This window comes from Dermochelys coriacea, chromosome 27 (genome assembly GCF_009764565.3).
Source record: "Dermochelys coriacea isolate rDerCor1 chromosome 27, rDerCor1.pri.v4, whole genome shotgun sequence".
In the NCBI taxonomy this organism is placed as follows: domain Eukaryota; kingdom Metazoa; phylum Chordata; order Testudines; family Dermochelyidae; genus Dermochelys; species Dermochelys coriacea.
In genome coordinates, this window is record NC_050094.1 from 752,466 (window position 1) to 776,994 (window position 24,529).

Sequence of the window (24,529 nt, forward strand, 5' to 3'; positions counted from 1 at the left end):
CCCCTCCCAGGCCCGCTTGGGACCAAAGTGAGTGCAGCATTCACTGCAGGATAACAACCTTTCACTGCAGCCAGCTAAGGGAGTGACCCTCATCACAGAGGGCAAAGCTGTAGGTTCATGGTTCAAATCCCAGTTGACTGCACAGGGCAGATGATGCAATGGCAGAGTGATGGAAACCATAGTGGGACTGTGACTGCAACTGCAGTGGGGTGTCACCTGGGGCCCCATGGAGAGCTCTGGGGTGGCCCCCTTCCACCTTCTGAGGGAGGTGCCCCCTGGGTGAGGGGACCCATGGGGAAGTCATCGCTGCACTGGATCCCTTTACCCAGTGATTCCCTGCAGCAGGGGAAAGGTGCCAGCATGGCAGTGCCCTGTGGGAGCCTGCCCAGCCCTGCCCACACCTGAACGTTGCTGGTGGCTTTCTGATAGTGGGCATCGGGTGGCAGCTGCAGCCGGAGCTCAGCCTCGAAGGCGCCTTCGCCCGTGTTGGTGGCGTCAGCCAGGATATGAACCACGTTCTCGTCCCCGATGAACAGCTGGGCCACGGGCCTGAGAGACAGAGGGGAGGAATCCAGGGCTTGGCCAATAGGAGCCACTTACGCTGTGTGTCGGCCAGTGGAAGCTGTCCGAAAGTGGACCATGGCCAATGGGGAATGAGCTCTTGCGAGCCCTAAGGATCAGCAGGTCAGCTCAGTCCATTGGTCCCGTGTCCTGCCAGCACCAGCGGCCAATGCCAGCCGAACCCGCCATGCACAAAATGTTGCAGCACGCCAGGGAAGGAAATTCCTTCCTGACCCCCGGCCCAGTGGCCTGAGGATGGACCTGGCTTCAACCCGAGAGGCACTTACGTGTGAGCGGCAAGTCGCAGCTCTGGGATGCAGATGTTGTCCTCGCCACAATCCAGCACAATGCGCGTCTGGGGCCAAGCAAAACACAAAGCAAGAGCAGCTCTTCAGCCTCACAGCCAGTGAGACCATGGGGCACAAGCCCAGGCACCACTCTTCCCCAGAGAACCCAGCGGGGGAGCAAAGGCTGAGGTCACGGCAGGACTGAGGGGCACCAGCAGAGCTAGGGGAAAGTCTAGGACTGGGATAGCAGGGGGCTGTGGGTTCTGGTTGAGGGGCACTGGCAGTGCTGGCGGGGGTCAGGGGGTAGGGAAGCCCAGGGCTGGGCTGGCAGGGGCTGCAGGCTGGGATTGACGGGCACTAGCAGAGCTATGGGGTGAGGGGAGGCCAGGGCTGGGATAGTCAGGGGCTGTGGGTGGGGATGAGGGGGCGCTGGGTTGGCGATGGGGAGCCCAGGGCTGGGCTGGCAGGAGCTGTGGATTGGGGCTGAGCAGGCGCTGGGCTGGCGACGGGGACCCCTGGGCTGGGATAGTCAGGGGCTGTGGGTCGGGGCTGAGGGGGCGCTGGGCTGGCAATCGGGAGCCCAGGGCTCAGATAGTCAGGGGCTGTGGGTCAGGGCTGAGGGGGCGCTGGGCTGGCTATGGGGAGCCTAGGCTGCGCTGGCAGGGGCTGTGGGTCAGGGCTGAGGGGGCGCTGGGCTGGCGATGGGGTGCCTAGGCTGTGCTGGCAGGGCCGGTGGGTCGGGGCTGAGGGGGCGCTGGGCTGGCGATGGGGAGCCCAGGGCCAGCATGGCAGGGGCTGTGGGTCAGGGCTGAGGGGGCGCTGGGCTGGCGATGGGGAGCCCAGGGCCAGCATGGCAGGGGCTGTGGGTTGGGGCTGAGGGGGTGCTGGGCTGGCGATGGGACCCCCAGGCTGGGATAGTCAGGGGCTGTGGGTCAGGGCTGAGGGGGCGCTGGGCTGGCTATGGGGAGCCTAGGCTGCGCTGGCAGGGGCTGTGGGTCAGGGCTGAGGGGGCGCTGGGCTGGCGATGGGGTGCCTAGGCTGTGCTGGCAGGGCCGGTGGGTCGGGGCTGAGGGGCGCTGGGCTGGCGATGGGGAGCCCAGGGCCAGCATGGCAGGGGCTGTGGGTCAGGGCTGAGGGGGCGCTGGGCTGGCTATGGGGAGCCTAGGCTGCGCTGGCAGGGGCTGTGGGTCAGGGCTGAGGGGGGCGCTGGGCTGGCGATGGGGTGCCTAGGCTGAGCTGGCAGGGCCGGTGGGTCGGGGCTGAGGGGGCGCTGGGCTGGCGATGGGGAGCCCAGGGCCAGCATGGCAGGGGCTGTGGGTTGGGGCTGAGGGGGGTGCTGGGCTGGCGATGGGGACCCCCAGGCTGGGATAGTCAGGGGCTGTGGGTCAGGGCAGAGGGGGCGCTGGGCTGGCTATGGGGAGCCTAGGCTGCGCTGGCAGGGGCTGTGGGTCAGGGCTGAGGGGGCGCTGGGCTGGCGATGGGGTGCCTAGGCTGTGCTGGCAGGGCCGGTGGGTCGGGGCTGAGGGGGCGCTGGGCTGGCGATGGGGAGCCCAGGGCCAGCATGGCAGGGGCTGTGGGTCAGGGCTGAGGGGGCGCTGGGCTGGCGATGGGGAGCCCAGGGCCAGCATGGCAGGGGCTGTGGGTTGGGGCTGAGGGGGTGCTGGGCTGGCGATGGGGACCCCCAGGCTGGGATAGTCAGGGGCTGTGGGTCAGGGCTGAGGGGGCGCTGGGCTGGCTATGGGGAGCCTAGGCTGCGCTGGCAGGGGCTGTGGGTCAGGGCTGAGGGGGCGCTGGGCTGGCGATGGGGTGCCTAGGCTGTGCTGGCAGGGCCGGTGGGTCGGGGCTGAGGGGCGCTGGGCTGGCGATGGGGAGCCCAGGGCCAGCATGGCAGGGGCTGTGGGTCAGGGCTGAGGGGGCGCTGGGCTGGCTATGGGGAGCCTAGGCTGCGCTGGCAGGGGCTGTGGGTCAGGGCTGAGGGGGCGCTGGGCTGGCGATGGGGTGCCTAGGCTGTGCTGGCAGGGGCTGTGGGTCAGGGCTGAGGGGGCGCTGGGCTGGCGATGGGGTGCCTAGGCTGTGCTGGCAGGGCCGGTGGGTCGGGGCTGAGGGGGCGCTGGGCTGGCGATGGGGAGCCCAGGGCCAGCATGGCAGGGGCTGTGGGTTGGGGCTGAGGGGGCGGTGGGCTGGCGATGGGGACCCCCAGGCTGGGATAGTCAGGGGCTGTGGGTCAGGGCAGAGGGGGCGCTGGGCTGGCTATGGGGAGCCTAGGCTGCGCTGGCAGGGGCTGTGGGTCAGGGCTGAGGGGGCGCTGGGCTGGCGATGGGGTGCCTAGGCTGTGCTGGCAGGGCCGGTGGGTCGGGGCTGAGGGGGCGCTGGGCTGGTGATGGGGAGCCCAGGGCCAGCATGGCAGGGGCTGTGGGTCGGGGCTGAGGGGGCGCTGGGCTGGCACACCTGCTCCTGCACCGCTGTCTGCCCGCAGAGCACCAGCCCCGGCTCCTCGGTGCCCGACCCAGCTGCCAGGGTCAGCGTCAGGCTCACCACGATGGGGCTCAGCTTGTCCTTGAAATCGGCCTCGTGCTGGGGTGGAGGGGAAAGCACAGTGATGAGGCAGGCCTGGGTGACCCCCTTCCCCGCAGGTCTCAGCCCGGGCACACTGTGAACCATTCCCGCTCGGACCGAGGGCCCTTTGCACTGGCAACTGCCCTGGCCCAGCTGAGCCCTGAGGACAGAGACACGACCCAATCGGAATCTTTGGTAATACTTCTGCCCCTGCCGACACGTTCCTCGGTTTCCCCTGTAGGCTGCAGGGTGCCTGGGGGGAGCATGCGCTCGGAGCCGACAGACAGGGACCGTCACACCGCCCAGCTGGAGTGAAGAGGCGCTAAGGAGCTGGCTGAAACCACCCGTGGGTCAGAGCGCCAGCGTCCGTGCCAAGGGTGACTGCCTGGAGACTCTCGGCAGGCCGTGGGGCAGAGCTTGGGCTTAGGCTGGAGATGGAGCCATAGGGGCCGGGTGTGGAGGTCAGAGCTGGAGACCACCAAGGGGTCACTACAACCTGCCTGCTGCCATGCTCTGGGACGACCCACCCAGCCGAAGCTCTAACCCCAGCTCTGTGCCCCGGCCCTGGGGCATCCTAGGCTGGGCCCAGGCGACCAATCACCCCGATGGGCCCGTAACCCCCAGCTGGGGTGCACTTGCCCCATGGCACAGCTGTGTCGCTGCCAGGAGCCCGGCTCAGCCGGACCCGCAAGCACAACTCAGGGTTGCAGGAGGCTGGGCCCAGGGGCTCAGCGGCCAAGGCTGAGCGGGATCGGGGGCTGGCACTAAAGGGGGGTTGCGTGAGCTGGGGCGTGCCCGAGAAGGGATCAGCCAAGAGCTGCCCTGGGGTGCCCACAGGGACCCTGGCTACGGACCAGCCCCCGCCCTGAGTCCCCCGCGCCTCGTACCCGCAGGTAGGCTGTGAGGTTCTGGCAGGTGAGTGGTGCCTCCCTCGACAGCTGCAGCTCCAGACTCTGCCCCGCCTGGTGCGTCTGCAGCTCCCAGACCCTGCGCCCCGACTTCGGCTTCAGCCGGTCCAGCTGCAGGTCAGCGGCCAGCCCTGGGGAGCAGAGGGTCAGGGGAGGAGGCGCCAGCAGGGGAGGGGAGGGGAGGCTGCCGTGCCCCTCGTCACCGAGCTCCCAGCCCCAGGGCTTGTGCTAGCCTCTGGCCCCTGGCCCTGCCATACCCCTGGCTCCTAGCCCCTGGCCCCGCCGCCTCCTGCCCCCCAGCCCCGCCGGCCCCCTAGCCCCCAGCCCCGCCACCCCCCTGGCTCCCGGCCCCACGGCCCCCTGGCCATACCGCACCCCTGGGCCCCAGCCCCGCTGCCCCCTGGCTCCTGGCCCCCGCTGGGCCCCAGCCCCACTGCCCCCTGGCTTCCCCACTGGCACTCACTGATTCTCTCTGGGAGGCTCTTCCCCGAGACGCCCACACACAGCCGGATGGGGAAGCTGCCGGGGAACAACACAGGCTGGTGAGGGCTTTGCCAGGTATTGGTGGGGGAGGGGCGCGGGGGGCAGAGCCAGCAGCTCCTGGGCCCTCACCCCCCCAGCCCTGCGCCCACCCTGATCACAGCCGCCCATGCCCCCTTTGCTCACCAGCTGACAGGGGTCCCGAAGACGTTGCAGGTCTTCTCCTCGGGGTTCAGCACATCTGGCACTAACAGCTGGCTACTGGCCACCACCACGGGCTGGGCTCTGCAGGCACCACCAAGCCAGTCAAACCCGGGGGAATGGTGCTGGCTCTGTAATGCCAGGGCCAGCAGTGAGGGGCAACACCAGCCCCGGGGCGAGAGCTAGGCCCAGCCTAGCTGCGAGAAGCAACAACCCCAGGGCTGGAAGCCTGGCCCGTCAGAGAAGCTCTGTTATCCCCAAGGCAAGGGCGGCTGGCAGGGAGGAGGGGCTGGGTCTGTGCCAGCTGCCTCCCCTGCAGGTGGGAGCCCAGGCACTGGGGTGGGGTTGTGCAATGGGGGGTGGGGTTGTGCAATGCGGGGCTGTCACTTGGTCCCAGGGCAGGGTCTGTGCTGGGCACCATGTTACTGACCCTGCCCAGCCCCAACCAAGGCTTCGGGCCCCGACCCTGGGGGCAGCAGCTCCTACTGCTTCAGTGCTGCTGGCTCTGGGTGCAGCTCGTGTCCACAGGGATGCAGCCCAGGAGTCACAGCCCCTGGGCACTCACCCACCCCCTGTCCAGCCAGCCCTGGGCACTCACCCACCCCCATCCAGCCAGCCCTGGGCACTCACCTGTACACGGCCACCTTGCTGGCGCCGAATGCCCCGACCAGCACATCTGGGGGCACAAGCCAAGGGTCACACTGGGCTACATGGGGCGGGCACAGGATCCTGCCAGCTCAGCTGTGTGGCAAAGCTGCCCGCAGGAGCCAGGGCAGGGAGCCAGCGCTCCAGCCAGCCAGGGGAACACCTCCTTCAGGGCCCAGAGAGTCCCACCCTGCTAGGGAAGGGTGGCCAGAATTCCTCAGGGGCCAGCTCCCAGCATGGGGTGACCCAGGGGAAGCAGGCAGCGCCCGGGACGGGAGGGGGGCCCAGGGGCAGCGCCTGGCACAGGAGGGGGGCCCAGGGGAAAAGCCTGGCATGGGAGGGGTGGCCCAGGGGCAGCACCTGGCACTGGTGGGGGGCCCAGGGGCAGTGCCTGGTATGGGAGGGGGGCCCGGGGCAGCGCCTGGCACGGGAGGGGGGCCCAGGGGCAGCACCTGGCATGGGAGGGGAGCCCAGGGGCAGCGCCTGGCACTGGTGGGGGCCCCAGGGGCAGCGCCTGGTATGGGAGGGAGCCAAGGGGCAGAGCCTGGCACAGGAGGGGGGCCAGGGGCAGCACCTGGCATGGGAGGGGGGCCCAGGGGCAAGGCAGGGAAATGGAGGCCGAGCCCTCTTCCGCACATGTTCATCTCCCTCCCCGAAGGGTCCGGGCCGTAGGCGCTGCCCAGCTCCAGGCCTGTGACCCTCGCGGGCCGGGGGTGGCACAGGCCGGAGCCGGGGGGCTGTGAGGGTGGCTGTACCTGGGTACCCGTTGGCGTCGATGTCGGTGGCGCCACGCACGGAGAAGCCGAAGGCAGCATGGCCGGGGAAGGGACTCTCCAGGACCTGCGAGGCCGGCGTCCGGAGCCCCTCGCTGTGCCCGCTGAAGATGAGCACACGGCCACTCCCGGCGAACGGAGCCCCCACCGCCACGTCTGAGGAGACAGGACAGCAGGGCCCACGAGCCGGGCCCCGGCCAGAGCAGCTGAGCCCCGGGCATGGCTGCCTAGGCACCAGTCGCTCCTCACCTCCAGGGTCAGGATCCCACCCACTGAGGCAGTGACTGGGCCCCAGACATTACACACTGACTAGAAGGGGACCCAGAGCGGGTTCTATCCATGGCTTGGGGATGAGAGGGGGTCTAGTGGATTAGAGCAGGGGGCTGGGAGCCAGGACGCCTGAGTTTGATCTCCGGCTCGGGGAGAGGAGTAGGGACTAGTGGTTAGAGCTGGGGGTGGGGGCTGAGAGTCAGGACTGTTCCTAGCTCTGCTACTGTGTGTGGCTGGGCTGCCCAGACACCTCCCCAGGGTATCCCACCGGGTCCTGGCACTCAATCTTGTGCTGATCGGCACCCCAGGTGCCCTGTCCCAGACCCAGCCAGGTTCGTATCCCATGGCAGGGTCTCTGTGCCAACCCAAAGCCCCCCCCCCGCCCAGAGCCATCAGGAGCAGCTCCCTCGGCAGCAGCACTAGCGGACTGGCACCCGGGGGCTGCGGCCCGGCTGGGCGTTACCAACGTAGCCGTCCTGGTCCAGGTCCCCCACAGGAGCGATGGCTGTGCCGAAGCGGCCGTAGACCTCGGTGCCGGTCAGGGTCTGCCAGGGGTACCTGTAGACGTGGGGGCCCCGGCGCTGCATGTACAGGTAGACGCGCCCCACCTCGTAGAGCTTGCGGTCGGAGTGGCGCTCCATGTAGAGTGGCGCCCCCACCAAGACGTCGTCCTTCCTTGGAGCAAAGGGGGCAGATGGCAGGGGGAGGCGCCTTGGGCCCAAGGGGAGCTCTGGGCTCCCCTCCCCGCCAGGCCATAGGGGCCGACGGACTGAAAGGATTATCCCATGGCCTGGGGGTGCAGCCAGCCGGGATGGGGGCAGGAGGGGCACATTGGGCCATTGTGGCTAACATGAGTCGGTGCTCCTGGACACAGATACCCCCTGAGCTCCAGCCGGCCAGCCTTAGTCCCCTCAGGACCCAGGCTCCCTCCCGGGCTGAGCTGGGCCTTGTGCTGGGGGCTGGGGTTACCCCCTTGGCTCAGTTTTGCCCCTGAGGGAGCTGGGGCGGCTCTGCCCACTCCTGCCCCCTGCTCCTGCTCACCTGGCGCCAGGCTCTGCCAGGAGCAGTGCAGGCTGGTGGGCACCAGATGGCGGCAGAAGCCAACATGGGGGGATGAGGGGAGACCAACCAGGCCGGCTGGGGAGCCCGGAGCACGGGCCTTGCCGGCGGCCTGGGGCAGGACCCAGCCCTTCTGCCCCCTCCTCAGGACACCGCGACTGCACCATGGATTCAGCAGCTGCACAATCCACGTCTGGCACGTCAGCGGGGCCCCGGCAGAGGGGACCCTGGAGCTCCTAGCTGTGCCCCCCGGCCCTTGGTGCTGAAGAAATGAGGCTGGAGGGGGCTCTGGCCCCACAGGGCTGTGCCACAGGCACGGGCAAAGCGGTGCACAGAGGCTCCTGGAGGTGATGGAGCCCAGCAGCCCTGGCCCGGCTCTCCCCTGCCCTGCCAGTGCCCAGGATGGGAGGGCTGAGTGAAGGGGCCATGCCCCCCGCCCAGGCAGTGGTTGGGGGCAGACATGGGCACTTGGGCTCAGCACCCTGGCTGCCAAGCAAGCGCCAACCTCCTCCTTACCCATCGCCATTCACATCAGCAACAGCCACTGTGTGACCAAAGTATGACGCCACCTGGAAGACATGGAGGAGGGTGGGGGTGTAGACTGATCAATGAAATTGTTTTTAATTGTTCACTTTATTAATATAACTTCATAAGCAAAGTTTATGAATGAAACACATTCATTCATAAAACTAGTTACCCCAATAACTGGCTAATTGACTTTCACTTCCAATCCAATTGCTGCTTAAATCGCTGAAACTTGCACTGTTTCAACATTGTAACTTCTGCTCACTGTTTGTCATTCCTTACACTGTCCATATTGTAACTCAAACTCCATTTTAACTTGTCCCAAACTCCATTTTAAAATGCTCACTCCATTTTGTAAAAGCTTGCTGCAACCTTCATTTTTGCAAAACCCTGCTGTAATCTGATTAGTGTAGTTTAGATGTGTGAATGAGGTAAGTATGGATGATGGAATCAACCTCCAGCCCCAGCCTGTCCTGATGAAATAAAGTGTAAACACCGACGACAAGAGTCCACCCTAAAAAGAAAAGTACAAGAGTACAACTGAGGAAACATCAAAGCCAGGTCCTAGGCTGAAAGTCATGTCTGCAACTGACGGGTGATCAATCACACCGAACCCAGGGGCAGCGTGACACAGCAAGATCTATAGACTCTGGATTCAAACTAAAGCCTACAAAAAGGATGGGTGAGATAGAAGACTTTGGAGAGTAACATTCTGCTGCCAACATGGAAGGGCATCGGTGCATGCCCAACAGAGACCCAGTTCTTCCTTGTGCCTGGCTTTCCTGGCCAGTTAGCCACCACAAGGTACGAACCCAAGCCACAAACTCAAGCTACATTCGGGACTGGTAACTATACAGCAGCTGCAGAACATTTGGGGGGGGGTGTATATATACATAGGTATTAGATATTAGTTATTGGTCATAAATCAAATTGTGTTATAATAAACGTGACATCTTGTCTTGTCCCCTGAAATGATCCTGTGTAGGTTTGTCTGCATAACAGGGGCTGAGGGCAGGGGACACGCTGGGCTGGCCATTGCTTGTCAACCCTGACCCACAAACTCCTGCTCACCCAGCCCTGGGGTCCCCCCAGCTCTGCCATGCCCCTTATTCCTGATCTGCAGCCCCGGCTAGCACAGCCATAAGAACATAAGAACGGCCAGACTGGGTCAGACCAAAGGTCCATCCAGCCTAGTATCCTGTCTGCCAACAGTGGCCAATGCCAGGTGCCCCAGAGGGAGTGAACCTAACAGTTAACGATCAAGTGATCTCTCTCCTGCCATCCATCTCCACCCTCTGACAAACAGAGGCTAGGGACACCATTCCTTACCCATCCTGGCTAGTAGCCATTAATGGACTTAACCTCCTTGAATTTATCCAGTTCTATTTTAAACCCTGTTATAGTCCTAGCCTTCACAACCTCCTCAGGCAAGGAGTCCCACAGCTTGACTGTGCACTGAGTGAAGAAGAACTTCCTTTTATTTGTTTTAAACCTGCTGCCCATTAATTTCATTTGGTGGCCCCTAGTTCTTATATTATGGGAACAAGTAAATAACTTTTCCTTATTCACTTTCTCCACACCACTCATGAGTTTATAGACCTCTATCATATCCTCCCTTAGTCCCCTCTTTTCCGAGCTGAAAAGTCCTAGCCTCTTTAATCTCTCCTCACATGGGACCCATTCCAAACCCCTAATCATTTTAGCTGCCCTTTTCTGAACCTTTTCTAATGCCAGTATATCTCTTTTGAGATGAGGGGACCACATCTGTACACAGTATTCAAGATGTGGGAACACCATGGATTTATAGAAGGGCAATAAGATATTCTCCATCTTATTCTCTATCCCTTTTTTAATGATTCCTAACATCCCGTTTGCTTTTTTGACTGCCGCTGCACACTGCGTGGACATCTTCAGAGAACTATCCACGATGACTCCAAGATCTTTCTCCTGATTAGTTGTAGCTAAATTAGCCCCATCATATTGTATGTATAGTTGGGGTTTCCCCCCCCCAGCTCTAACATGCCCCTCACTCCCGACCCATAGCCCCCTGCTAGCCCAGCCCTGGGCCCACCCAGCTCTACCATGCCCCTCACTCCTGATCTGCAGCCAGCTGCTAGCCTAGTCCCAGGCCTCTCTTGCCCAGAGACTGGTAACTAAGGCCAAACTTTTCAAAGTGGCCACGGCTTTGGGAGCCCAAGCGTTTGGGGAGACTGGGAGTGGGGCCCTTCGAGGCTGGCTCTCCCTTGGCTGGGCGGGGAAGGGCGGGGCAGGGCAGGGCACTGCAGGGGAGGTGAAGGAGGGGAGGGGTGATGGGGGCAGTGGGGGGTTGGGCGAAGGGAAGGGGGTAGATGTGGGGGCAGGGGGTGGGGGAGCGAGGCAGGTACCTGCTCACTCTGGATGCTCTGTACCAGCGCCAGAGACTTCCTGCTGCTGAAGATCTCGACCTGCCGCGGGGAGAAACAAATCAGCCAGGAGAGAGATGGGGGCTGCTCCCTCCCCCCACCTGGCCACTGGGAAGATGGGGGCTGCTCCTTTCTCCCCTGGGCGCTGGGGAGATGGGGACTGCTCCCCCACCCCGGGCGCTGAGGAGATGGGGGTTGCTCCCTCCCCCCCCCAGCCACTAGGGAGATGGGGACTGTTCTCTCTCTCCCCCCCCGGGCAGGGAAACAGCTCGCCCCAATGGTGCCCCTCCGATACTCACCACCCCCCAGGTCGTTCTCTTGTTGGGGACGCCCACAACATACTCTGTGAAGGAAACACAAGAGTCCCCGTGACCCCTGGGAACAGAGGGTGCTGAGCTGCTGACACAGTGTGCCCTGTCCCAAAGCCAGGGCAAAGCCCCAGCACCCCCCCCAGCCCAATGGGGGGCCTGAAGGGGGCAGGCGGGCGGGGGTGTGTTTGTGGAAGGCGCGGGAACAGGCGCTGCTCCTCTCCGGGAGGGGCTGGCACTGGCTGGCTCTGCCAGACCCTGCACACTGTGCGGCTCAGACTCTGCCAGGCTCTGGGGGCATCGCACAGATGGTGCCTGTCTGGGCAGTCCCTGCCCATGCAGCAACCAGGGCAGCAGGCAGCCAGGTGCATGGGGTGCCCTGGGCAAGACTGGGGAGCTCCCACCCCTTCAAGGAGGATGGTAGAATCGGATACAGCCCCAGGACTGGAGGACTCTGCCCGGCTGGCAGGGACAATGAGCAAGCAGGGGGGCAGGTCTGGCAGGCAGGGACTCTGGGGCAGGGGAGCCGGGAAGGGGACTTGGGAGTGGGGGTTGGGCCCCGAGGGGCATGGACTCCCAGGGTCCAAGCCATTGCTGGGGGCAGAGGCTCCATTTGCCTGGGGGTGGCAGGTGGCGAGGAGCCCCTCACCCTCCCTGTTCCCAGCCCTGTGCCCTGGGGGCAGGCGGGGGGGGGTCACCAGGGGCGTCCCCAGCAATGGCTTGGAGCCTGGGAGTCCATGCCTCTCGGCCAAGTCTGCTCTGTATTGTTGCCCATGGAGCCCGGTTGGCAGCCCCAGAGCCCTGTGCACTTTATGGGCTGGGGGGGGGACCATACAAGCCAAGGGCAAATCCCCTACCTGGTGTAGTGGGGTCCCCGTCAAACTCCCCCACAGCCACTGAGTACCCTGCAGAGAGAGGGTGCAGGGTTAACCCTTCGAACGCCCCTGCCTGCCGCACATGCCCAGAGCAGAACAACTGGCCCCCAGGGGAAGGAGATGCCAGTGGTTAGAGCAGGAAGCGGGTTGAAGGCAGGAAGCCTGGACTCCTGGGTTCTCGCCCTGGCTCTGGAGGGGAGTGGGGTCTAGTGGGGTAGAGCAGGGGTAGGGGCTGGGAGCCAGGACTCCTGGGTTCTTGCCCTGGCTCGGGGGGCTGGGAGCCGGGACTCCTGGGTTCTCTCCCTGGATCAGGGGGGTTGGGAGCCAGGACTCCTGGGTTCTCTCCCTGGGTCAGGGGGGTTGGGAGCTGGGACTCTTTGGTTCTCTCCCCGGCTCTGGAGGGAAGTGGGGTCTGGTGGTTAGACTGAGGGCAATGTGGACAGTGCCAGTTCCCTGCTGGCACCAGGGACAGTCAGTCTCTCCCGTGCCCAGCCACGAGGCAGGCAGGTTACTGCGGGTGGTCGCGCTCACCTCTGTAGGCGTCGTCATAATCATAGATCATGTCCTCCGTGACCTGCTCAGGGGCCACGGACCAGAGCAGGGCGCTGCCAGGGAAGTGGGAGACGACTGCCGACAGATTGACTGAGTAGATCAGCCCTGGGGGAACATCCAGGCCCCCCGTGAGCCAGCGCCAGGGGCCCTGCACGAAGCAGGCAGGGGCTAGAGATGGTGAGAGAGGGAGGGTGCCCAAGCCCAACATGGTCATCCTGCACCCCCACCCCACAGCACCCCCTTCGCCAGCTCCACATGCCAACTCCTGGGACTGGGGGTCCCCATGAGGGGGTGGGGGCAGCTTGGCATTTCCCATGTGCCGTAGGCAGCTCACTGCCTGAGAGGGATGCTCCAAGCTCGGGGGGTTCTAGCTACAGACCGGGAGGGAGGGCAGCCTCTGCCAGCCACAATGGGACACCACGACAGGTTGGGCCTGGGGCTGTGGATCAGGCGGGTGCGTTCAGCCCCCTGGGCACAGGCAGGGTGGTGCCCCCAGCACAGCTGAGGGGGAGCCCTGGGGAGGGCGCTGCCAGCGTTGCCATGGCTCCACTGGAAGCGTTGGAGGCGATGGCAGCCATGCCAAGGGGCAATGGGCTCCCCCTCCCCCCACAGCCCCCGGGGCCCCCCAGGAACCAGAGCCCTTACCCACAAAGTAGTATCCTCCCGGGGCACCCAGCACCAGCCTGCCAGCCTGCAAGGGGACAGGACAGGCTTGAGTGAGCACCCTACCCTGAGACACCCCCACAGGCACACCCCCCCCCGGGGCATGCACACCTCCCCCCACGGGCATGCAACCCCCCACACCCCACCCACAGGCATGCACACACCCCCACAGGCAAGCACCCCCGCCATTGACACATACGCACACACACCCCCATGGGCACGCACAGCCCCCAATGGGCATGCACATATACACCCCCATGGGCACATACCCCCACGGGCATGCAGACACATACACACACACCCATGGGAATGCACAGCCCCCCCCCAACGGGCATGGGCATTCACACATTCTCATGGGCACACCCCCCCAACGGGCACGCAGAGCCCCCCAGTGGGCATGCCCCCCCATGGGCACACCCCTAGGGGCACATGTGCACACACCTCCATGGGCACTCCCCTTGGATCTCCACCCCCATGGACAGCTGCAGGCCTGGGCGCCCCGGGCCGTACTCACGTGGGTGATGGCGGCGCTGAAGCCCACCTGGCAGTACCGCTTGTCGTAGGCTGTGGAGAGGGGCACGAGGCAGCATTAGCGCCATGCTCCTGGGGCAGGGGGGCTGAGGGATGTCGGGGTCGCCCCTGCAGAGTTTGGCTGTGATCTCTGCTGGGCAGAGCCAGGCTTCCAGACCGGGCTGGCGACCCACTCATCTGCCTCCAGGCAGCGGGATGCCAGTGGAGCAGGGCTCTGCCTCTCTGGGGGGCTGCTCTGAGCTGGCGGCTCTGGTGTCAGTCCATGGGTCAGTGCCCCACGGCCAGCCTGCTTGGCAGAGAGTGAGCTGCTGGGCCCATGGGGCGGCCGGACGCCTGGGTTTGGCCTTCCCAGGGTGAATCTGGGGCCCAAAGGCCTGGGCAGAAATCTCCCTGTGAGGGACCTCGGGGGGCCCATGGGCTGAGCCCGCCGCGGGCGCGGGGGCCTGGGAGTGAGGCCTGAAACAGATAATGATGAACGCCGGGGAGGAGAATGAGGGGCCCCCCGGATGCCACCAGTGCCCCCCTGCCTCTGGATCCAGCCACCGCCCCTCATGGGGTCTTGGGAGCTCCCTGGTCTGGGCGCCACAAGGGGAGCCATGCCTAGTGGGTGCTGAGAATGACAGGCTGGCCTTGGGCTCTGTGCCTCAGTTTCCTCATCTGTATATGGGAGTGTGGCTACTTCACTGCAAGGGGGCTGAGGGCTCGGCGGGAAGGCTGGGAGGGGAGAGAACAGCACCCAAGCCATGCCATGGGGGAAGCTGGGGGGCGACCTGGGGGGCGAGGGATGGGGAGAGCATGTCGCACCCCAGCTACCCCAGCGGAAGCTCTGAGAGTCGGCACAAGAGGAGCATCAGCATCAGCCTTGGGCACGGCCCCCCCGGGCTGAGTGGGGGCGGGGACAGGCACGGGGGGAGTGTCAAGGCACATGGCTGTCGCGAGATGGGGGGGCACAGGCGAACGCAGGGGGCGGTTGGGAGAACAGCCTCTGAGCCAGGTGCCCCCCCAGTTCCACATGCTCAGCCTGCTCTGCGAGGGGTCCCCATTACCCAGTTTCCACTGGGGGGGGAGTCTGAGCTGCTGGGGGCTGAACAACCCTAGTCCAGGCTCCTGCCCCTGAGAGCTTAAAGAGACAGCAGAACCCCCCCACACCCACACCTACCCACATTCCCACTCCCCTCAACACACACTCCCACCCACACCCCCACACCCAGCCCCACAGCCCCCACAGCCCCCACACCCATACACCCCCACACCCATATCCACACTCCCCTCAACACACATCCACCCCCACACCCATACACCCCCCCACACCCCCACATACACCCTACAAATGTCCTGGATGGGGACGTGAGCCACGAAGGCAGCCAACGAGGCCTGTGCCCGAGTTGAATGCAACTTCACAATCAGTGGTAGGGGGACACCTGCCAGCTCATAGAAAGCTGCTGAGTGGAAATCGGCTGGCCCCTTGCGGGATCAGCCGAGGCGACAAACAGTTGCGAGGACTTTCTGAACGGCTTGGTCTGCTCGAGGTAGAAAGCCAGAGCCCATCACACATCCAGCGTGTGGAGACGGCACTTCTCACTGGACGCGTGGGGCTTGGGGCAGAGGACCGGGAGAAAAATGTCCTGACCCATGTGATAGGCGGAGACCACCTTAGGGAGGAACATGGGGCGTGGGCAGAACTGGACCCTGTCTTTATGAAAGACCGTGTACAGCGGCTCGGAGCTCAGGACCCTGAGCTCCTAGACTCGCCTGGCTGACGTGATTGCAACCAGGAAGGCCACCTTCCTCAAAAGGTGGGACCAGGAGCACGTGGCTAGTGGTTCAAATGGGGGCCCCGTGAGACGAGCCAGCACCAGGTTTAGGTCCCACTGCAGGACTGGGGGTCTAGAATACAGAAAAAAAAGGTCCAAACCCTTAAGGAACCAGCCAGTCATAGCATGGGAAAACACCGTGTGCCCTTGCACCGGGGGATGAAAGGCCGATATGGCTGCCAAGTGTACCCTGACTGACGAGGGCACCAGGCCCTGGGCCCTCAGATGGAGGAGGTAATCAAGGATAAGCTGGATCAAGATGGTCACCGGGGAGACACTCTGGTTTGCTGCCCACCTAGAAAACCGGGACCACTTCGCCAAATAAGTGCGGCGAGTGGAGGGCCAACTACTTTTGAGGAGGGCATGCTGAACTTGCTCTGAGCGTGTCCTTTCCTCTCAACCTAATCATTGAGCAGCAATGCCGCGAGGTGAAGAGTCGCCAGGTTGGGGTGGAGGAGGTGGCCGTGGTCCTGAGAGAGCAGGTCTGGGCGAAGTGGCAACGACGGAGCTACTGCCAGGCCCGTGTGGGTCCCGAACCAATTCTGCCTGGGCCATGCCAGGGCAATCAGGAGGACCTGGGCCTTGTCCGTCTTTATCTTCTCCAGGACCCTGCTGATTAGAGGGAATGGGGGAAGGCGTAGAGAAGTCAGCCTGACCAGGATAGGGTAAAGGCATCGGAGATAGCGCCCCTCCCCAGGTCCCCCCGGAGCAGAACCGGGGGCATCGCCGGTTCTGCTGAGTCATGAATAGGTCCACCGGGGGTGTTCCCCACCTTCAGAAGAGCTGGTGAGCCACTTCCGGGTGGAGGGACCACTCGTGTTGCGAGGAAAAGTCCCTGCTCAAGCGATCCGCCCTCTCATTCCGGGTGCCCGGTAGGTGGAAGGCCTTCAGGTGGATGTCGTGGGCTATACAGAAGTCCCACAGCCTAAGGGCTTCGCGGCAGAGGATCGGGCCCTGCCTTGCCTGTTGATACAGAACATCGAGTCCGTGTTGTCCATGAGGACCCTGACTACCTTGCCCTCGAGGTGCAAATGGAAGGCCATACATGCCAGCTGCACCCCCCTGAGCTCCTTGACGTTTATATGTAGGGTCAGGTCTTGAGCCAACCACAGGCCTTGGGCCTGAAAGTTCCCCACATGGGACCCCCAACCCAGGTCCGACGCATCGGACACCAGCTCCAATGACAGGGCCCTGTCCCTGAATGCGACCCTTTGGAGCATGTTGTTTGGGGCAGACCACCAAAGTAGGGAGGTGATCACAGAGTCTGGCATGGTGAGGACCTTGTCCATCCTATCCATGGCCTGGGAGAACTTCGAGGCCAACCAGAGCTGGAGGGGTCTCATCCTGAGTCTGGCGTAACAGACCACATATGTGCACGCTAACATGTGACCCAAGAGTTGTAGGCAAACCCTGGCTGTTGTCACTGGGAACCTTGTGACTGAGTCGATGAGACCCTTCAGGGTCTCAAATGTGGCAGGACAGAGGCCCTGGCCGATGCCACGTCCAGAAGCACCCCCATAAACCCTATGCGTTGGACCGGGACTAACGTGGACTTGGTGTTGTTTACCAACGGGGCCAAGGTGGTGCACGTGGACAGGAGGAGCGCCACATGATCCCTCACCTGACAAGCCAGTCGTCCAGATAGGGAAATATCTGGACCCCCCACCATCTGAAGTAGGCTGCTACCTCCGACATGCATTTTGTAAAGACCCTGGGGGCAGTGGACAGACCAAACGGTAGGACCGTGAATTGGTAGTGATTCTGCCCCACCACGAAACGGAGGAAGCACCTGTGCCCCTCGAATATGTGGATGTGTAAGTATGTGTCCTGCAGATCAAGGGCAGCATACCAGTTCCCGGGATCTAGGGTGGGGATGATGGAGGACAGGGAGACCATGCAGAACATGAGCTTCACCATGTACTGGTTCAGACCTCGGAGGTCCATGATGGGCCTGAGCCGCCCTTTGACCTTCGGGATAAGGAAATACCGGGAGTAGGACCCCTTGCCCATGAACTCCTTGGGCACCGCCTCTATCACTCCTAGACCTAGGAGCCGCCCCACTTCCTGCTCGAGCAGAGCTTCGTGCGAGGGGTCCCGCAAAGGGGATGGGCAGGGGGTGGTTGGGCGGGGAGGAAGTAAACCGGAGGGTGTAACCCCGGGAGATGGTGTGGAGGACCCATCGGTCCAAGGTCAACCGCGACCACTCCGGGAGGAAAGCACACAACCGGTTGGAGAAGGGGAGCTTTATTGGGGGTGGATCCCTGATAAGGACTGGCCGGATGCCCCAGAGTGTCCCGGCAAAAATGCCTTTTTCCCGCCTGCTTGCCCTTGGAGGACCCAGGCTGGGGGCTAGGCCAAGACTGCCTCTGAGGGCGTCTCCCGCTGCTTCTTATGGGAGGCCTTGTACTTCGGGAGGGCAGCCTGGACGGGAGTCTGCTGCGGCTTGAACTTAGGTTTTGCTGCAGCCAGGAGATAGAGGCCCCGCGTCTGCAGGGTCGTGTGGGAGTCTTTCATGCCATGCAGCCTTGTATCTGTTTCCTCCGCAAACAGAGCTTTCCCGTCAAACGGGAGATCCTGCATGGCAGACTGCGCCTCACTGGACAGCCCAGTGAGCAGGAGCCACGATTCCCGTCTCATGGACACCGAGGAGGCCACTGATCGTGCGGCCGTGTCCGCAGCATCCGAGGCTGCCTGCAGGGACTCCCTAGCGGCCGCTGCCCCTTCCTCCACGAGCGCCTTGAACTCCTTCCTATCGCGCTCCTGGAGGGAGTCCTCAGACTTGGGCAGGGAGCCCCTCAGATTGAATTCGTACCGGCCTAGGAGAGCCTGATGGTTTGCCGCTCGTAACTGGAAGCTCAAAATGAATAAACTTTCCCTCCCAAAGAGTCCAGTCTCCAAGAGTCTTTGTCCTTTGGGGTCGGGGCTGGCTGACCCTGCCGTTCGCTGTGGTTGGCTGACTTGACCGCCAGGGAGTTGGGCCCTGGGTGGGTATGCAAGTACTCATGCCCCTTAGCGGGTACAGAGTACTTGCGTTCCGCCTTTTTAGAGATGGGGGCTGAGGCTGGTGTTTGCCACTGGGCATTTGAAATCTTAGCCACCCCTTACAGAGAGACAAGGCCACTCTACCCAGTGCCAAAGGGGACAGCACATTAACCAGGGAGTCTGAGAGCTCCTCCATCTCCTCTGCCTGAAGGTGGAGGCTTGCTGCCACCCGTTTTAAACGTTCTTGGTGGGCCCTGAAGTCCTCCTGCGGGACGTAGGGGGCGGGGCTGCAATCGCCTCCTCCGGGCAGGGCGAGGAGGCCAGTGCAGTGCTCTGGGTGTCGGCTGGCACCGGAGGGTCCACCACCTGGTCGGACTCCGGGCACGGTGCCGAGGACGCACGTCCCACCAACTCCTTTCTCAGGGGTCTGGAGTGGGAGGCCGACAGTGCCTCTGAAGCTCCAGCCACTGAGTGAGCTCCCACCGGGGGCTGTGCCAGAGGCCACAATCCCCACTGGTACCATTGGGCCGATGCTCAATGCCACTGCACCTGCTGTAGCACCAGTGGGGCCGGCTGTTTGGGTTGCCTGGCCTGGCCCATCGAAGGACAGCTACGAATGGAAACTGGGCTGGTGTAAGATCTGCTGCTGTCCCTGGACCAAGAGGAGCTACGATGGCCATGGGACTGTGATCTCGATATGGAGGACTGGTACCGGCGGTAACAGCTGCTCTGAAAAAGGCCTCGACCAGCAGACCCACGATGGCAAAATACTGGCCATCGATACCCGGGGCTGCGATGTCTTGGCAGAGATTTGGAGCGGGAGTCTGAGCTGGAACGGCGGTACCCTCTCCGAGATGAGGACCGCTGGCGAAGCCTGCTGCGGTCCCACAGATATTCGCTCCTTGAGGACAAGTGGTGCTGCGAGTCCCGGCCGGACGGAAACCAGCCAGACAGTCTGGTCGGCATTGAGGGCGATCCACCTGGACTCTGCCCCAAGCGATTGCTAGGCCATGATCAGCGTCGGGAACGTTCCCTCGACCAAGACTGGGACCAGGCCGGAGGCGACTGCTGAGATCCCAGCGGCGGCTTGCCTCTGTGCAACATCAGCGGTGCTCCGAGTACCGGCATGGACATAATGTCCCGGGCTACCTGGAGGGCTTCAGGAGTGGACGGCATCCGGACTTCCGGAGAGGCCTGTTCCAAAGGGGCCGGACTACTCCACTCAACGTGAGTCGGAGGCCTGGGGCCCGGTGGGGATTGAGGACTGCCCGACATGGGCCTAGCCTCTGTCCCTGACTTCCCTCGGTGCTGCTGCAAAGAGGGAGTCTTCTTGGCCCTCTTGGTGTGCCCCGTGGATGGAGAGCGGTGCTGACCAGTCATGGCACCGGAGGGTCGCTGCGTACTGGCACCGCAGTGCCAGGTATCAGTTCGGAGCGGCGCGCTGGAGTCGGGGTCAGCGCTGACTCCATCAGGATGGCCTGGAGCCTAATGTCCCTTTCTCTTTTGGTCCGAGGCTTAAATGACTTGCAAATCTTACACCTTTTGCCAATATGGGCTTCTCCCGAGCAGCGCAGACAGTTCGCGTTGAGGTCACTCCTTGGCATAGAACGCCTACAAGAGCCGCACGACTTAAACCCCGGGGCGTGGGGCATGCCCTGGCCCGGGCTCACTGACTAACTAAACAGCTAACTAACTACAGGTACTAACGCTGAACGAACGGTTCTGGGGACGAGCTACAGCCAAGCTGGAGCAGAAGGTTCTGACGCACCTTCACTGGCAGCAAGAAGGAACTGAGGGCTGGGAGAGCACACAGCCCCCCTTATACCGTGCCAGGCAGGCGCCACTCCAGCGGTCATGGGGGGTGCTCCCCCCTACGGGTACTGCTAGGGGGAAACCTTCCGGCACCGGTGCCCTGGTGAGCACGCACACCTAGTGTGGATAGACTTTAAGGTCAGGCTTGACAAAGCCCTGGCTGGGATGATTTAGTTGGGGTTGGTCCTGCTTTGAGCAGGGGGTTGGACTAGAACCTCCTGAGGTCCCTTCCCACCCTGATATTCTAGGATTCTATGACATGAGCAATCACTCGAAAAAGAAGAGACGTGGCTGCGGTGGGGTGCAGAGAGCTGGCATGGCCGTGGGGGAGGGGGGCATCGGGGGCGGGGAACCGGTGTGGCTGCGGGGGGAGAGGGCGTCACTCACCGTAGCGCCTCTGCAGGTACGTGGCCTCCATGTGGTGGCAGCGGCAGGGCGCGTATTCGGTGAAGCGGCTCAGGCCCTCGGTGGCCACGAAGCAGGTGCCCACAGGCGTCTGGGTGGCCTGGGCCATGCCCTCGAAGACGTTCCAGTGCTGCAGGGGGGCACAGGCCTGGCAGAACGACCGGACACTCAGCGCCACCCGCTGCAGAAGGAATCCCAGCTCATCTGCCCCTCGCCTGGCCAGGCCCAGCTCCCCCCAGCACTGCCCGGAGCCTCCCGTCACCGGGCTGGGCTCCCCCTGCTGCTCTGTCCCCCCACCTCCAGTGTCAGTCCAACCCACAACAAACCACTAGCACCCACATCTCTATCTCGTCTCCCCAAGGGCAGGACAGACCCAGCACTGAAATGCAGCTGCCTCTGGGGCAGAGCATGGCAGCAGGTTAACAGGACACAGCGAGTGAGAGCATCAGGAGAAGAACCAGACCCCCCTGCTCTGGGGAGCCAGGGGCAGCCAGGGCCCCAGATGAGCACCTCATCTCAGCACATCCCCTCCTGTCCGGTCCGGGATAGGGTCACTCCCTGCCCTCTGAGATGCCCCCAGGGGTCTCCCACCCAGCCCGACCCTGCGCAGCTCCCCAAGGCGGCCGATCGCCAGGCGGTTGCAGGCTGCGTGGGCACAGTCAGGGGCAGGGGCTGCGCCCGGGGCACCCACCACAACGTTGCCATCCCAGCTGTTCACAGACGCCCCGAACCACTGGTGAGACTTGTAGGTCTTCAGCCGGAGGAATCCCTTGTTCTCGGTCTGGTCCCCTGTGGGAACGGGCAGGCCAGCACGGACTGCGGTGCAACCGTGGGAAAAACACCCGGGAATGCCCCCCCAGGACCCCCAACCTGCCCCACCTCACCCCGGGGTCCCTACTCCTCCCCAATCCACAGCCCACCCCCCACCTCACCCTGGGGTCCCTACCCCCCGATCCACAACCCACCCCCCCACCTCACCCCGGGGTCCCTACCCTGCCCCAATCCACAACCCACCTCACCCCGGGGTCCCTACCCCGCCCCGATCCACAACCCACACCCCCCCCCACCTCACCCCGGGGTCCCTACCACCCGATCCAAAACCCGCCCCACCCACTCTGCACCCATGTCATCCCAGGGTCCCTACCCCTCCCCGATTTACAACTCGCCCCACCCACCGCCACTCTGGAGTCCCTACCCCCCGGATCTACAACCTGCCCCACCCACCCTGGGCTCCCTACCCCCCAATCCAAAACCCATCCCACCCATCCCCACCTCACCCCGGGGTCCCTACCCCCCCGATCCAAAACCTGCCCCTCCCACTCTGCACCCATGTAATCATGGGGTCCCCCCCGAGATCCACCTTCCCCCCAGCCCCCCTCTGACCCACAGTAACTAACACCCCCCGTTTACCCCAAGCTGCCCTCTCGGCCAGCTCTTATTCACTCACCTTTCGGATCAAACTCTATGATGCTGCAGCCGGTCCCGCCGGGCGCCCAGGGGCACAAGTACACAGCTCCAGCCTCCACCACGCCGGGCTGCGAGGTGTTGGCCCGGGGCGCGCCCACCACCACACTCATGCTATGGGCACAGGGGGAGGCTGTCAGGGCAGGACCCCTGGTGCGGGTGGGAGCAGACTGGGCTTCGGGGGCCTGGATGGACGGTGGCTTTGGGATGCCACCTGGCTCAGCTCCTCATCCTGCAGCCCTCCCCTCACCTAGATCCCAGTGCCTTCGGTCTCAGAGCCCTGCAGAGTCCTGTCACCCTCCCACACCCACTGCAATGCAGCCTCCTCTGGGGTAGGACTTGGCTGCTGTTTGACGGAGCAGTGCAGCGCCACCTGGTGGTGGGGAGCGGAAGGGGGGCAGCCTCAGACAATCGGGGGATGAAGGACATTGGCAGCGGGGTCCAGGCCCAGCTCCTCAGACTGACTGAGCCAGCCAGGAATAGGGGCCTAATCTACTGGGTCTGTGTCTGCAGCAGCGTCTGGGCAATGCCCGCAGGTGCCTGCCACAGACGCTGCGGGGGCCCTGCCAGTCTCAGCCCCTGGCCCAGCCCAGCCCTGGGGCCAGAGTGTGACATGGCACGGGAGGGGGAGCACCGCAGCCCGCCCGCTCAGAGCCTGGTGCCCTCCTAGGTACAGCCATTCCTGTGGACCTCCCCAGGCAGAGGGTCAGCCCAACACCTCACCCCACTGCAGCCCCAGTGCCGTCCTCGCCTGCCCTCCCCCACAGCACCCCTGAGACAGGGGGCTGGGCCATTCCCTCCCCCGCGGGGGCACTAGCTTAGCAGCCCCCAAGGTGGATGGAGCCAGGCGCCCTGGCTTTGCCCCGAGCCCCAGAGGGCTGGTGGGGCCAAGTCACTGGGAAGGTTACTCCTTGGATTGTCCCAGCTGCCCCATCACCTGCTCATGGTGCAGGTGGAACCCCAGAGCCTGGCCGGCTCCTGTCAGCTCCCAGGGTTCTCCTTGGCCCCTTGGATGACATGACCCTCCAAGCTGCTTCCCCCTATCTCCCCCTTGGCCCCAGGGACACCTGACACCTCCCAGGCTGCTTGGCCACTGAGCAAACTGCCCCCAGGGTTCCTGCTCTGGGCCAGGCCACTGCTCTGAGCCTGGTGAGCCCCACGCCTGCCGGGACCTTGTCAGCACGTGTGTAGTAGGAGGGAAAGGGCAGGGGGCTTAGTGTTAGACATGTGCACACACACACACAATACACGTGTGCACCCATGTGCCTCACACCCCGTGTGTGCACACATCACATGCACACCTATGCACATGTGCGCACAAACACACACAGAGGCAGCAGGGCTGCTGGCCACAGTGGTGTAGGTCTTTGGGTAGGAGAATTTCACAGTCCTGAAAGGCAGGAGAAACCCCTGGGGGGAAAAGGAGGCAGTTGGGGAGCTGGTCTGTGCGCTTACTGGGGAAGGCTGGAGCATGGGGTTGGGGGGGAAAAGGGAGTGTGGACATGATCCTGGGGGGCAGAGCAAGGGGGCCATTCCAGCGTGCTGGGGAGCAGGAGGGAGGGGAGGGAAGCAATAAATTGGACTAGTTTTCCCCTTAGATCTGCTTCCTGGAGGATCTTACCGGCCAGCTCTTGAAATCCATTGTCTTTATTGTGCTGTTTTCCCTCCTACCAGGCTCCAAAGGGAACTAGGCTCATTGAAGGCAGAAGGCAGCTGGGGTGCCAAACTCACCTGTGTCACACTCGAACCCAGGACAGCCTCTATCCTGGTCACTTCCTCCCCCTTCTGAACTAAAAACTTGTCTCCAATACAATCCACCCCACCCCCATCCTGGCCTTCACCCTGCCCCAACCCCAACCCCAACCCAACCCGGCCTTCACCTTGCCCCCATGCTTACCCCCCACCCCAACCTGGCCTTCACCCCAACCCCCACCCCCACCCAGCTTTCACCCTATCCCCACCCCCATGCTCACCGCCTACCCCAAACCGTGCTCTGCAGGTGCCCCCCTGAGCATCTCAGTTCTTGGCTCTGACAAGTGGGGCCTGCGGATGTGGCTGGGGGAATGAGCCCCCCCATTACCTACCCTCCCTTCCTGTCCTTGAAGAAGTCCAAGGCGAAACCAAAGTAGCTGTGGTGGGGCCCGGCGTAGACGGTGGGATGGTCCGAGTGCAAGTTGAAGGCTCGCGCCGGCCACAGCCCCAGGGGAGCCAGCAGCACCTGGACCCAGCACCAGAGCCATAGGGGAGGCCGCGGCAGCCACGGTCCCTGGGCTCCAGCCACCATCCTGGCGTGTGGGGATCAAATGCTCCAGGCAGGCCCCTGCAAATGGCCCGTCAGCCCCGGCTGCCAGCGGGCCCTTATCAGAGGGGATGCAGCCGCTTCCGGTAGGCCTGGGGCACTACCCAGAGAGGCTGGGGAGAGCATCCGCCTGAGAGGGGAGCTGCACAGCTCCGGC

The 24,529-nt window shown here is 63.7% G+C and overlaps 1 protein-coding gene across 5 annotated transcripts in view; it reads right to left on the reverse strand.

The window, feature by feature from the left end:
* Nucleotides 1-24,401, reverse strand: part of ITGA2B (integrin subunit alpha 2b) — a 76,009-nt gene extending 51,608 nt beyond the window's left edge. For 4 of the 5 annotated variants that reach the window (XR_006277226.1, XR_006277227.1, XM_043503299.1 and 1 more), the window contains exons 1-20: nt 24,158-24,399; nt 22,057-22,187; nt 21,301-21,398; nt 20,592-20,757; nt 13,580-13,629; nt 13,048-13,093; nt 12,382-12,507; nt 11,833-11,880; nt 10,967-11,010; nt 10,650-10,709; nt 8,257-8,309; nt 7,145-7,356; nt 6,394-6,567; nt 5,624-5,669; nt 4,979-5,077; nt 4,776-4,831; nt 4,292-4,443; nt 3,297-3,422; nt 849-916; nt 402-549 (exon numbers count right to left, since the gene is read on the reverse strand). Coding sequence is in view for 3 of the 5 variants with exons in the window: in XM_043503299.1 (XP_043359234.1) it covers nt 402-549; nt 849-916; nt 3,297-3,422; nt 4,292-4,443; nt 4,776-4,831; nt 4,979-5,077; nt 5,624-5,669; nt 6,394-6,567; nt 7,145-7,356; nt 8,257-8,309; nt 10,650-10,709; nt 10,967-11,010; nt 11,833-11,880; nt 12,382-12,507; nt 13,048-13,093; nt 13,580-13,629; nt 20,592-20,757; nt 21,301-21,398; nt 22,057-22,187; nt 24,158-24,357 (2,103 nt within the window). In the remaining 2 variants the exon portion in view is untranslated. Of the gene's footprint in view, nt 1-401; nt 550-848; nt 917-3,296; nt 3,423-4,291; nt 4,444-4,775; nt 4,832-4,978; nt 5,078-5,623; nt 5,670-6,393; nt 6,568-7,144; nt 7,357-8,256; nt 8,310-10,649; nt 10,710-10,966; nt 11,011-11,832; nt 11,881-12,381; nt 12,508-13,047; nt 13,094-13,579; nt 13,630-20,591; nt 20,758-21,300; nt 21,399-22,056; nt 22,188-24,157 lie in introns of all 5 variants that reach the window. The other variant, XM_038385753.2, reaches the window with a different exon arrangement.
* Between the last annotated feature and the right edge of the window lie 128 nt (nt 24,402-24,529).